Here is a 13,628-nt window from a genome sequence, read left to right on the forward strand (position 1 = left end):
TGAGAGGATTCACCAGGATTCTGGGGAGCAGAAGGGGCAGATCTACTGAAATACACTACTGAAGGGAGCAGCGAGCAAGACAGGAGAGGTCTGCTGTGCCATGTGGGTTGCTCCCTGACTGGGGATCTAACTAGTGCTGCCTAGGTTGCAGATAGCTTCACAGTGCTGTGCTTAACCCCTTGCACCACCAGGGAGGCCCTACTTTTATATTTTAAAATATGAATGGTTGGGTATTAATTGATTAGGGCACTTAAACCCCACTGGACACATTTTAAAGAACGATTAATCGTTTTATTTAACTTAAAACATATTTACCATACGCTCAGAAGTCCATCTTTTACAACTTTTTACCTTGAAAAATTTTGTCAACTAAATGCATAGCGAGTTGTGTTTTGATTATACCATTTACTCTGACATTTAGAGGTGCCAGGTGTATGGGGCTAAAATTAGATGAAACTGGGATAAAAATGACAATTCCATAAGAATGGGGATTGTGATCAGAGACTGCACATCAATTTTTAAGAAAAGAGGAGTTCCTGCCAATAAAGTGAAGTTGTTTTCTCAAGTTTAGGGCATTACTGAATGTTAGCTCTCACCTACGAGCAAATATCTTAGACGATCACTACTGAGAAGCTGCCCAAATTCCGTCTCTACATAGCGATTTTTAGGCAAGGAATAAAGGCATTTCATTTACAATCTTACTGCGACCTGCCCCGCATTCTCGCCGCTCACGAAGCCTGCAGTAGCCACTTCCCACCACTAGGTGTCACGCTCGCAGCCCCAGGGGGCGCGCCGCCCGAGCACGCCTCCCCGGGGCATTGTGGTACCTTTCGGCTTCCGTAGGCCGACGAGCAAGATGGCAGCCTCCGAAACGGTTAGGCTACGGCTTCAATTTGATTACCCGCCGCCAGCCACCCCCAACTGTACGTCTTTCTGGCTTCTGGTCGACTTGAACAGATGCCGAGTAGTCACGGATCTCATTAGTCTCATCCGCCAGCGCTTCGGCTACAGTTCTGGGGCCCTCTTGGGTCTCTACTTGGAGGGGGGCCTCTTGCCCCCGGCTGAGAGCGCGCGCCTGGTGCGAGACAACGACTGCCTCAGGTGTGCCGGGCCCGGCGGGGGCGGGGCGGGGGGCCGGGGTGGCGGTTAACGGGGTGAGCGCCGGGCTGGCCGAGAAACAGTCGCGCGCGCCCCGGGGCGCCCCAGGCCTTTGGGGACCGCTAGCGTGCGGGGTGGGAGGGGTGGGGATGCGGATGGGATAGGCAAGTTCAGCTGCAGCTTAGTGAACCCGGAGACTGATTGGTTTAGTCAGGTAGGGAGCTCAGGAATCTGCATGGCAAAGAGTTTCTTTCCTCGAATTGATGGCTGTGATGCCCGGCGTGGGTGGGCCGAGCTTGGAGAAACCCTGCTCTTGTGTTTAGGCGGGGCCGGTATTTCATGCAGCCTGGATTTAACAAGCTCTCCCTTAGCCAGGCACTACTACGTGGCCACGAAGTAGACATGCCTGAGACCCAGCCTTTTCCTGACAGCTCTCTGGGTCAGGCGCTGGAGACCCAAGTTAACTGAGAGGAAGGATGTTTTCTTCAAAACGTGCAGCTTGTCCTGTGATATCGAGAGACTTCTGGTGTATGACCTGGGCCTTTGAGGGTTCACTATGTTTGAGCTCTTTCTTTCTTTCTTTTTTTTTTAATAGAGGCATGTTTGTTTATTTATTTGTTTGTTTGTTTGTTTATACACGCACTGGGTACAGTCAGAAGCGCGGGAGGGTGAGAGAATTCACCAGAGCCAGAGCAGGGAGCAGAGCAGGCAGAAGGACCGAAGTACACTGCTGAGGGGAGCAGCGGGCGGCAGGAGAGGTCTGCGCACCTTGTGGGACCCTCCTCCGGTGGCCAGGGAGCAGCTGGGGATCAAACCGGCGCCCCAGCGCTCAACCGCTGCGCCACCGGGGAGGCCCATGTTTGAGCTCTTTCTTAAATCAGAAACGGATGATTTATTAATAATGTTTAGCTGTTATGACAGCTTGAAATTTGAAGAGTTCTTTTTCTTTTTCTTTTCCCGCGGTGGACTAGATCTCCATTTCCTCTGCAATTCAGGGACTATTTAAATATTACAATTGTGAGAACTGTAGCCCTTCGTAATATAGATTTATTTTCTGAAATATCCCATGTTTATATCACAGACTCCTACAAATGAATCTGCAGATTGAAGGGGGTACCTTCCATTTTGTTAGTACAGCCCAGTTTGCCCTACAGAGAGTTTTTTTTTAAAGATTTATTTTTTTTTTTTGAGGCATGTTATTTATTTGTTTGTTTGTTTTGTTGTTTTTTGTTTATACATGCACTGGGTACAGTCAGAAGCGCGGGAAGGTGAGAGAATTCACCAGAGCCAGAGCGGGGAGCAGAGCAGGCAGAAGGACCGAAGTACACTGCTGAGGGGAGCAGCGGGTGGCAGGAGAGGTCTGCGCGCCATGTGGGACCCTCCTCCGATGGCCGGGGAGAAGCCGGGGATCGAACCGGCACTGCAGAGGCTGCGGGCAGCTTCGCAACCCAGCGCTCAACCGCTGCGCCACCGGGGAGGCCCCAAGAGAGAGTTTTGAACGAAAGTAGAGAGTCTATTTTAAAAAATGTCTTGGAAGCAAATCTCATTAATTGCTAATTAACCACAGCTAGTTACTTTTCTTTGTAAAAACACAGCTGCATTCACTTTTGTTTGTAAAAGGGCAGCTACATTTGTTGTCTGTGATCAAGCAGAGCAATGAAGAACTTGCCCTGGAAAATAGACATCGGGAAAGGAATGTAATCAAGCAGACTCAGGTGGACCCACCATTTCTTGTTCTCAGGATACATTTTATATCTCAGTATGTTCCAAACTGAAATTATTCTCTTCAGCAGTAGCTGATAATGAGTGAAGGTCATACCTTCATCCACAGATCCATTGTCTTCAGAATGGGTAATATGATGTCAGGGGCTGCTTTAGAAAGTATGATACTGGTGCAGTCTCCTCTGAAAGACAGGGGTCCTGTGTATACGTGATGCAGTACATGCTGTGTTCCGGTGTCTTAGTAGACAACAGTGACTGAACAGTAAGCCATGCAACCATTTTCAAAGTTTGACGGAAAGTTTAATCCTAATTATTCATCTCAGAATTGAAACTGTATTGTAGCTATGAGAAACAAATTGCTCAAGAGCATCAGGAAACAATCTGATATTCTGTGAGATCCCCAGTAGTTCTTAGATTCACAGAGTGCCAAGCTAGCTTTTGCCAGTGTACGATTTTTTAGATACTGACGTCCACAGATGAAACAAGAATATGTTTTTGGAATTAAAATCATTGATATCTCAGTTTTATTTCTCTATTTGATATCAGTAGCTCTTATTTACTTTGATTTATATGTGCTTTGTATATTTGTGTAATCTGAAGAATAAGTGAGGATTCTTTTCATCTGCCACAGTATTATTATACCTTAAAAAGCTTTAAGGGGAGGGTCCCTGGTGGCCTAGTGGTTTAGGCTCAGTGCTATCAGGTTGCTAACCCACATATGGGGCAGTAGACCTCCTTTCTCACCTGCCTCTCCCCTTAATAGTGTATTTCAGTAGATCCGCCTATTCTGCTCCCCACTCTGTCTCTGGTGAATCCTCTCACCCACCACATCTCTGGCTTACACCTAGTTCTTCTTCTATGCATAAATAAATAAATCTTTTTAAAAAAGTTTTAAGGGATGCTTATATCTTCTTATTTGCCAGTTGTACTTTATTTGCAAATTTGATTATCTCTTTCCCTGGTCACTAAAACAACTTGATGAAATACATAGCTGGATGTGTTACTGATCTAACCAGGTCATTTCTCTCCCACTCAGAAAGCCATACTCTGACCCCTGAGATTGTTACCACAAAGGAAGCTTTTTATTAGCAAATGGTACCATGTTGGGAGAATGGCAGAGTTAGTACTCTAAAAAATGTTACACTGAGCGGCAGTAAAGGAAGATTATATAGGAAAGGAAGGAGTACAGGGATTTTGGTGCACGGGGAAGGTTTCTTCATTCTCAGGTCTGGGAGGGTACTGGGCAGTCTGGGGGCAGTCAGCCATGGCATCATTGATGATCTTCCTGGAATTGTTGCTCTCTTCTGCATTATCAGTTTAGCACTGTTTTCATCATCCTCAGAAGGAACAAAAATTGCTTATTAAGCAACCCATTACATTGCATAAAGCTGAGCTACTAAGTTAAAGGTTAAAGCAAGGGGACATTTCATGGTCCTTGGTTCAGACCTGATAATAGATATAAACATATTAAAAGTAAGATGTATGTTCTAGGCGGCATATTTGAGCACCCACTATATGTTTGACCTTGAGGACAGTCAATTTTCTATTATATTGGAATTCTGCACATACTAGAATTAGCCATTGTTAGTTCATGGAATAACAGAATGCCTTTCCTGTAGTGAAATAATTTTTTTTAAATATTTATGCATACAAGAGCTGGGGTACAGGCCAGCGATGCAGGGGGTGAGAGGATTCACCAGAGACAGAGTGGAGAACAGAACAGGCAGATTGACTGAAGTACACTGCTGAGGGGAGCAGCGGGCGAGTCAGGAGAGGTCTGCTGCACCATGTGGGTTTCTCCCTGGCTGGCCGGGGATTGAACTCATGCTGCAGAGGCTGTGGATTGCTTCATAGTTAGGTGCTTAACCCCTTGCGCCACCAGGGAGGCCCTGTAGTGAAATAATTTTTGATGGAGTGGCTTACGGTTCTCTAGAGAAATAGAACCAATAGGAGATATAGATAGGAGACTTATTACAAGGAATTTGTTCATGAGATTATGGAGACTGACCCAAGATCCACCACTGGCAAACTAAAGACACAGGAGAGTAGATGGTGTAATTGTCCAGTTTGAAGGTTTAAGAACCAGGAGAGTTGATCATATAAGTTCCCAGCTCAAAGACAGGCAGAGAGAGTGATTTCTCCCTTACTTCTGATTTTTGGATTGGGTGAGGCCCACCTACTTGTGGAACAGCAGTTTGATTTACTCTGCCAATTCAAATGTTAGTCTCATCCTTAAGCACCAACACAGACAAACCCATAATAATGTTTAACCAAGTATCTGGGTACCTCAGGACCTGTTCAAGTTGACTTATAAAATTAATAATCACAAATATGGGCTGTCACAGTGACTGTCTCTTATAGTAAATTATTCAGCATTTTCCTAAATTTAAACAAAACAAAAATAAAATCTGATTTTTGAAAAAGCAGCCTACATTTAAAAACAAAAGTGGATACTCAGCATTATCTTTTGGGTGTAGGCAATATAATGTAGCAGAAAGATTGTGAACTTTGAAGTTAGATAAACTAAGACTTGAATCCTATTTGTGCTGTTTGTTAGCTGTGGCTTTTGGACAGGTCTCTTGTCTGACCTCAAAATGAAAGATAAACTTTGCACAGTAGCAGTATCATAGCCAATAAGGTTTCTACAAGGTACAATTATTGCTAATTGATAACTTTATCCAATCCCCTACCATGATCACTTGAAATACAGTTGACAATTTTTGACAGTCTGCAGAAACAAAATAGAAAGAAAGAGAAAGAAAAATAAATCTTATGGTGGTGTTTAGATTAATAAAAACATATAGAAAATGGGATGCATTATATAATAAAGCTGGTCATTTGAAAGTTGACTAAATGATGCTATTTAGGATAGTTTGTCCAAAAAAAGTCATTTTTCCTTGAGTGATTTGACTTTTTTTTTTAATTGGTGGTACTGAGAGTCTGGAGTCTTCTCAGTATGTAACTTCATCCTAGAGACACGCTTATGAGTTACTCATTCTGGTTTTCTTTCTCATTCTTTGATAGAGTTAAGTTAGAAGAGAGAGGAGTTGTTGAGAATCCTCCAGTCACCAGTAATGGTGATGGTACTCTCTTATTACCCAGAAAATCGAAGAAGCGGGCATTTAAGTTGGAGGAGGATGAAGAAACTGAACTAACTTACATAAATTCAAAGAAGCACTGGAAGAGGCAAGATACCTGTGACAATAATGAGAAAACCTTGGATCTAGAACTAAAAACTGCCTCAGATCAGAGTGTGAGGAAAAAAAGCAAGCGGAAGAACAAAGCCACGTGTGGGATAGTAGACGAGGACGAAGAGGAGACCAAAAGAAGAACACCAAGGAAAAAGGAGAAGAGTGAATATAAAAAAAGGGCAAAGAATCCCAAGTCCTCTAAAGCCCAGACAGCAAGAGAGTGGACCATCCAGAACTATAATCCTCCAAAAGGTACTCCTGTCAGAAACAACCTTGTTAAAGCCAAAAGGAAAGGTGGAGTGGTTGTTTGTGCGAAAGGCAGTCCCAGTTCCTCCTCAGAGTCTGAGTCTTATCATGAATCAACTAGTGATGGTCTCAGCAATGTCACCTTGGATGTCAGAAATTCCTCAGAGAAAATACCAAATGAGTTATTAAAGGAAGGGTCCATTGGAAAAAACACAAGCACAAACAAAATGGCTACAAAAACTGTCTTTAACTCTGTCCCCATCAAGGGCAAGATAACCAGAGCATCATCTTCTAGTTCAGACTCTAGTTCAGAGTCAGATGACCAATGCCTAATGTCAAAGAGCAGCCTGGAGTGTGCAGCAGGTTTCTTAAACTCAGTAGGCCTGTTTCCAGGAAGAGATTGCCCAGATTCAGGGCCATCATTACAGACTCCAAATGCTACTGGATGGAAGTACTCTGACTCAAATGGTGGCAGACAGGCTCCTGGTCCACCTCCCAATGTGACTCTCCCCACCAGTTTGGGAAGAGGATGGGGTAGGGGAGAGGACTTACTTTCTTGGAAGGGAGCTAGGGGTCGGGGCACTCGGGGCAGAGGTCGAGGACGAGGGCAGGCTGTTGCCAATATTTTAAATAAAAGTACTGAATATCAGAAGCAGCAGCAATTGAATGAAATGTTAACGAACTCATCTACTATTATCCACGTAAGTATTGATTTATTATGAGTTTACCTCTTCTCCTTTCTCCATGTGGTATGTCTGGAATTAACGTCATGCGTTCACATTCTCACCAGCATCAAAGTCATGTGACGAATTCTGTTTTACAGAATCCAGTAGAGACACCCAAGAAGGACTATAGTCTGTTACCGCTGTTAGCAGCTGCCCCTCAAGTTGGAGAAAAAATCGCTTTTAAGGTATATTTTAAAACAACAACAATTACAATAAAAAAATTCTCCCTCTCCAAATAAACCTTGTTAGCAGGTCAGGTTAAATATGTTTATAGAAACCCTTCCTGGAGCCTCTCTTTTGTGTTTCCATGCCTTGTATATGGCAAGTATCCAGTAATTGTTTTCTGGATGAGTAAAAATGGCTTAATCTTTTGTCTGGAACATAGCATGTACTCCGTAAAAGAAGTTATGTTTATCACCCTCAAAGAATCCCTTCCCACTGGAACCCTTGTTTGTCACAGGATCATGGTAGCGCTCCCAGAGTGGTAGAGGGGACACCCCTCTCCCTCTTTTTTCTTTTCTTTTTTCTTTTCTTTTCTTCTTTGGGGAAGGGAAAGAAGTCACAGGGCTCATATGTGTTTTGAGCTTTTTCTTCTTTTTTAGCTTTTGGAACTAACATCCGATTATTCTCCAGATGTTTCTGACTATAAGGTAAGACTGTTTACATAAAATAATTGTTAGTATATTAAAGAAACTAAAGTCATATTTAGTACTGCTAATATGAGTAATATAGTGTTTTTTAGTAAATAATGTCATAGAGTAGAAATGAAAGTATTATCAAAATGTAAATTTTTTAATAGTATCACTGTGCAATCACCCAGTGTTATTTTTTAAGGTTATAATTGGTAATGTTAATACAGTAATGTAGATAGAGTATGTGGAGATTTGATTTAATCTAAGTTGATACCTTAGAAGTCTTTTAAAATCTTGATAAGAATCTTTCCTCAAAAGCACACTAGAAGAATCATTCATGAAGGGATTTGGTGTGTTAGCCTCCTAATATAAGTGACCATATAATTTATCACCTAAATCACAACACGTATAAGTGAAAAGAGGTAATTATAGTGGAAGGAGATGTAGCCACACTTGTCTTAGGCAAACCAGAATGCTTTGTCACTCAAACATAGAAAACTAATTATGTCATATATGAGGAAATGGTGATAAGTATAAAATGTCCCATAACCTCTATGGATTGTGATTCTAGATGATACTGGCTTTTATTTTTTTTTAAATGATTAAAATGAGGAATCACTAGTGGACTTTTATTTATTTTTTTTAAAGATTTATTTATTTATGCATACAAGAGCTGGGGTACAGGCCAGAGATTGGGAGTGCGTGGTGAGAGGATCCACCAGCGACAGAGTGGGGAGCAGAAGAGGCGACTAACAGAAATACACTGCTGAGGGGAACAGTGGGCGGGCGAGTCAGGAGAGTCTGCTGTGCCATGTGGGTTGCTCCCAGGCCGGCTGGGGATTGAACTTGTGCTGCAGAGGCTGCGGATTGCTTCATAGTGGGGTACTTAACCCCTTGTGCCACCAGGGAGTTCTGATACTGGCTTTTTAAATGCATCTTTTTTTTTTTTTAAAGATTTATTTATTTATGCATTCTGGTTTGCCTAAGACAAGGCACAGGTCAGAGATGCGGGGGTGAGAGGATTCACCAGAGACAGAGTGGGGAACAGAACAGGCAGAGTGACTGAAATACACTGCTGAGGGGAGCAGCAGGCGAGACTGGAGAGGTCTGCCTCGTCATGTGGGTTTCTCCCTGGCCTGCTAGGGATTGAACTTGTGCTACAGAGGCTATGAATTGCTTCATAGTGTGGTGCTTAACCCCTTGTGCCACCAGGGAGGCCTTTAAATGCATCTTAAATGGATATTGTGGGTCTCCCTGGTGGTGCAGGGGTTAAGTCTCAGAGCTATCAAGCTATTGCCAGCCATTGTGGCATGAGTTCAATCCCCAGACAGGGAGTCCACCCACATGGCACAGCAGACCTCTCCTGTCTTGCCGGCTACCCCCTGGCAAGTAGATCCTCCTGTTCTGCTCCCCACTCTGTCTCTGGTGAATCCTCTCACCCCTCCATACATCTGGCCTGCACCCCAGCTCTTGTATGCATAAATTAATAAATCTTTAAAAAAAATTTAAATGGATGTTGTTCATCATATTACCTTGAAAAGCTTTACCTTGCTTGCTTTATTTCCTGACATTTTAAGAACTTTTTTTTGAAATTGCTTTTAAAAACATTTCAAGAGTGGGGCCTCCCAGGTGGCGCAAGGGGTTAAGACATGACACTACGAAGCTATCCGCAGCCACTGCAACACGAGTTCAATCCCTGGCCAGGGAGGGAACCCACATGGCATAGTAGACCTCTCCTGACTCGCCCACTGCTCCCTTTAGCCGTGTGTTTCAGTCAGTCTGCCTGTTCTGCTCCCCACTCTGTCTCTGGTGAATCACCCCCCACACCTCTGGCCTGTACCCCAGTTCTTGTATGCATAAATAAAATAAATCTTAAAAAAAAACCAAAACATTTCAAGTGTGAAAATCTGCTTTGATCTCAAATAATGTTATCCAAGTTGATCACTTGCTTTATTCATTAGACTTGTCCTCAGAAATTATATCTGCATTCAAAGAATATAGTTCTTGGCCTCTGACCTTGTCCCATTTGTACCCTTGAGATTTTAATTTTTGGAGGTGACTGAGTGATGACACAGAGAAGTCAGTGCCATTGAAAGAATTTATTACTTGTATTTCTTGAGAGGAGGGGAATGCCAACCCATGCAGGGTGGCAGAGCACAGCACCCAGATGTGGTAGGAGGCAGAAGAAAGAGTGAGAAGAATACCTAGGCCAGAGCATTTATTGGAATTCCACAGGCTAGGGAAGGCAAGGTGGGCGGAGTAGCTTAGGACTGGTTAGTTTGAATACATAGCTGACTTTGGGGTATATGAGCTGTCCTTAATTATATGGTACCTAACACTGGGATGATTTAGACCAGGGGACATTTTGACTTGGTATTTGGTAGTTTTATTTCCTCTCTTTGTTGATATATTTATTTTTAAATTTTTAAGATTGAGATAAAATTCACATAATGTAAAAGTCATCATTTTAACTATTTTAGTGTACATACAATTCAGTGGTTTTAGTTAATTATATTTTACTTGTTGATTTTGATTTGGACTTTTATTTCAAAAGGAAGGAAAAATATTAAGCCACAATCCAGAGACCCAGCAAGTAGATATAGAAATTCTTTCATCCTTACCTGGTGAGTCTTCTTGAAAAGAATTTGAAAATTTCAAATCCTGTGAAAATCAATGGGCAATTTATGGCTGTTTTATAATGATATAAATTCTCTCTTGAGCACCATTTTCACTATTAAGAAATGACCTGTTGTCTCTCCTTTCTATAATTTGGTTTCAGCCATGAAAGAACCTGGGAAATTTGATTTGGTTTATCACAACGAAAATGGAACTGAGATAGTGGAGTACGCTGTGACGCAGGAGAAGAAGGTAGGCATGATTTTCTTGGCCTCCAGTCTCTCTTGACTGGTTACTGCTGGTCTGGAAGGTGACATTATAACTTCCTAAACTGCCTATATTGAAATCCTAGAAGATCTAGCCCCAGGGAACTCTGGCTTGCCTACAGGGTGGCAATAGCAGTGTCGAGTATCAAGTTAGGGTGCCATCTTGAACCTCAAGAGCCTACAAAACAAGAGAATAAAAATCATTATGTAAACATTTTAGTAGAAAAGAATGTTTTTTTTTTAAGATTTTATTTATTGGGCCTCCCTGGTGGCTCAGCGGTTGAGCGCTGGGTAGCGAAGCTGCCCGCAGCCTCTGTAGCACCGGTTCGATCCCCGGCAGCCGACGAGGGTCCCACGTGGCGCACAGACCTCTCCTGCCGCCCGCTGCTCCCCTCAGCAGTGTACTTCGTCATTCTGCCTGCTCTGCTCTCCTCTCTGGCTCTGGTGAATTCTCTTACCCTCCCGTGCTTCTGACTGTACCCAGTGCTTGGATAAATAAATAAAACTTAAAAAAAAAAAGATTTATTTATTTATCCAAGCACTGGGTACAGTCAGAAGCGCGGGAGGGTGAGAGAATTCACCAGAGCCAGAGAGGAGAGCAGAGCAGGCAGACTGACGAAGTACACTGCTGAGGGGAGCAGCGGGCAGCAGGGCGGCAGGAGAGGTCTGCTCGCCATGTGGGACCCTCGCCCAGCGGCTGGGGATGGAACCGGCGCTGCAGAGGCTGCGGGCAGCTTCGCAGCCCAGTGCTCAACTGCTGCGCCACTGGGAAGGCCCCCAAAAGAATGTTTTAAAAACTTTTCATTAATGTATTCGTTCAGACAAGTACACATAAGTATAGAGCTTGAACAATTTTCACAAATGAGCATACAAATGTAGCCAGCTACCAGAACAAGAAATAGGACATTAATAGTTTCTCTGGAAATCTCCATTGTTTCTCCTTGTAACAATTGTGCCCCAAATGTTACAATTCTGACTTATAACAGTGTTGATGAATGACATAAATTGTCTGTTGACTTTGTGTAAATCCTTAAACTGCCATTTTTAGGAATTGGCCCTGGAACATGTGTTTGAGGGTCCACTTAGATGCAGATTTTTTTCTGTGGGTGGGGGTTCTGCTTTCTCTCATTCAGCTGCCTTGGATATCAGTTGACCTAATCTGGGTGTAGAACTTTTTGTGTATGGAGGTCCAGCTCTAAGTCATACTGAGAATTTGTGTAGGGGTGGGTGCTTTCATCTTACATTGTTCAAGGGTCAACTGTGTAGGGTTTATTTATTTTTTTAAGATTTATTTATTTTTATTATTTTTTTAAAGATTTATTTATTTATACAAGCACTGGGTACAGTCAGAAGCGCGGGAGGGTGAGAGAATTCACCAGAGCCAGAGCAGGGAGCAGAGCAGGCAGAAGGACCGAAATACACTGCTGAGGGGAGCAGCGGGCGGCAGGAGAGGTCTGTGCGCCATGTGGGACCCTCCTCTGGTGGCCAGGGAGCAGCCGGGGATCGAACCGGCGCTGCAGAGGCTGCGGGCAGTCTCGCAACCCAGCGCTCAACCGCTGCGCCACTGGGGAGGCCCTATTTTTTTAAGATTTATTTATGCATACAAGAGCTGGGCTGCACGCCAGAAGTGTGGGGGTGAGAGGATTTACCAGAGACAGAGTGGGGAGCAGAATAGGAAGACTGACTGAAATACACTGCTGAGGGGAGCAGCAGGCGAGACAGGAGAGATCTGCTGCGCCATGTGGGTCACCTCCCTGGCCAGGGATTGAACTCATGCTGCAGTGGCTGCTGATAACTTCATAGCGCGGTGTCTTAACCCCTTGCGCCACCAGGGAGGCCCTGTATAGAGTTTAGAGCATTTTAGACAGCCAAACTTCTAGAGTTGTTGCCAATGACCAGCTTTTCTTAGGCTATGCTAGCATTAAAGTAAATAGAATTTACATATAAGAAAATGCTTTCTCTTAATTTGTTTATATTTGAAATGTTATAGATATTGTTCTTTAAGTTTCAGCGTTGCAAACTCACATTTTATTTGTCTTCAGGGTAGATAGGTAACATTTAAGGGATTTATTTCAAAACACATTTTCAGAATCTGTGTAAAGATTAGCAGATTTTGCCGTTCCCTGTACTTCTTTATTTGAAGTGTATGCAGGCCAACTTTATTTTTGTTGAAATGTGTTCTTGGAAATTACACTGGAAAATTAAAACTTTGGAGACTTTCCATCCTATTCAGAGACCTTATTAATCAGAGACCCAGAGTGAAGTCTGTAATTACCTCTTTTGGACACTAGATGGCTCTCGTTGCTCATCCATGTGACACCAGTATAAGCCTTCGCTTTTTTCTTGGTAAAATGGGAAATACCTCCTGTTTTTAGGCAGCACAGGAGAAGAACTACAGAACTTCACAATAGGGCACCAGCAGTGTAGTGATCAGCCTCTGGGCCACATTTCCTCCCACCTGTCCACAAGGCAAATGGACAGATTTGCTTGCTGGGCAAATTTTTCGGACCCAGCTACCTCTCACCTTCCCCACAATCCCTGCTCAAAATTAGAGAAAGATGAAATATATTTGATGTAGAGTTTAGCTGCATTCTGGGTAAACAAGGTCTTGCATTCTAGTTGAATGCAGTTTCCTGGGATTCAAATTATTCCAGGTCTTCAACTCTGCTGCAGAAATGAAGTTTTATTGACCGATTGATTGGTTTTTAACCAATATGAATTCTCTTAATAGAATATTTTGTGTTTTTCCTTAGATCACTGTCTTTTGGAGAGAGTTGATTGATCCAAGACTGATTATTGAATCTCCGAATACCAGCACATCCAAGTTAGAACTTGCCTAACTTTCACCTTTCCACCTCATAGTTTGTAAATGTCTTGTGAAAGTGACTATCACCTGAATTTTTTTTTTTTTAAAAAAAGAAAATTTGAAAGTTGTATGCATTTATCTTCACTTTAATGCATAGGATCAAGTCTACCTCATAAAAATAACATGGGTGTGGTTTTTGTAGACTTTTTTTTCCTGTTTCATTTCTGTAACAGAATTTAAAACATGACATTCCTGGCAGGCATTGTTATGTGCCAATATGTGCAGTTTCTTCTCTTTTTAAATTTTTCTTTCACCATCAAGTAGCC

At 42.9% G+C, this 13,628-nt stretch overlaps 1 protein-coding gene across 1 annotated transcript; it reads left to right on the forward strand.

The window, feature by feature from the left end:
* Window positions 1–856: 856 nt before the first annotated feature.
* COIL (coilin) lies at window positions 857–13,336 on the forward strand (the record flags this gene model as incomplete). The annotated part of the gene is made up of 7 exons (XM_084237956.1): window positions 857–1,101; window positions 5,845–6,958; window positions 7,081–7,167; window positions 7,585–7,632; window positions 10,169–10,238; window positions 10,394–10,482; window positions 13,250–13,336. 7 exons carry the CDS (start codon window positions 857–859, stop codon window positions 13,334–13,336), a joined length of 1,740 nt encoding a protein of 579 aa, XP_084094082.1.
* Between the last annotated feature and the right edge of the window lie 292 nt (window positions 13,337–13,628).

Source organism: Talpa europaea (genome assembly GCF_964194135.1).
Source record: "Talpa europaea genome assembly, chromosome: 7".
In the NCBI taxonomy this organism is placed as follows: domain Eukaryota; kingdom Metazoa; phylum Chordata; class Mammalia; order Eulipotyphla; family Talpidae; genus Talpa; species Talpa europaea.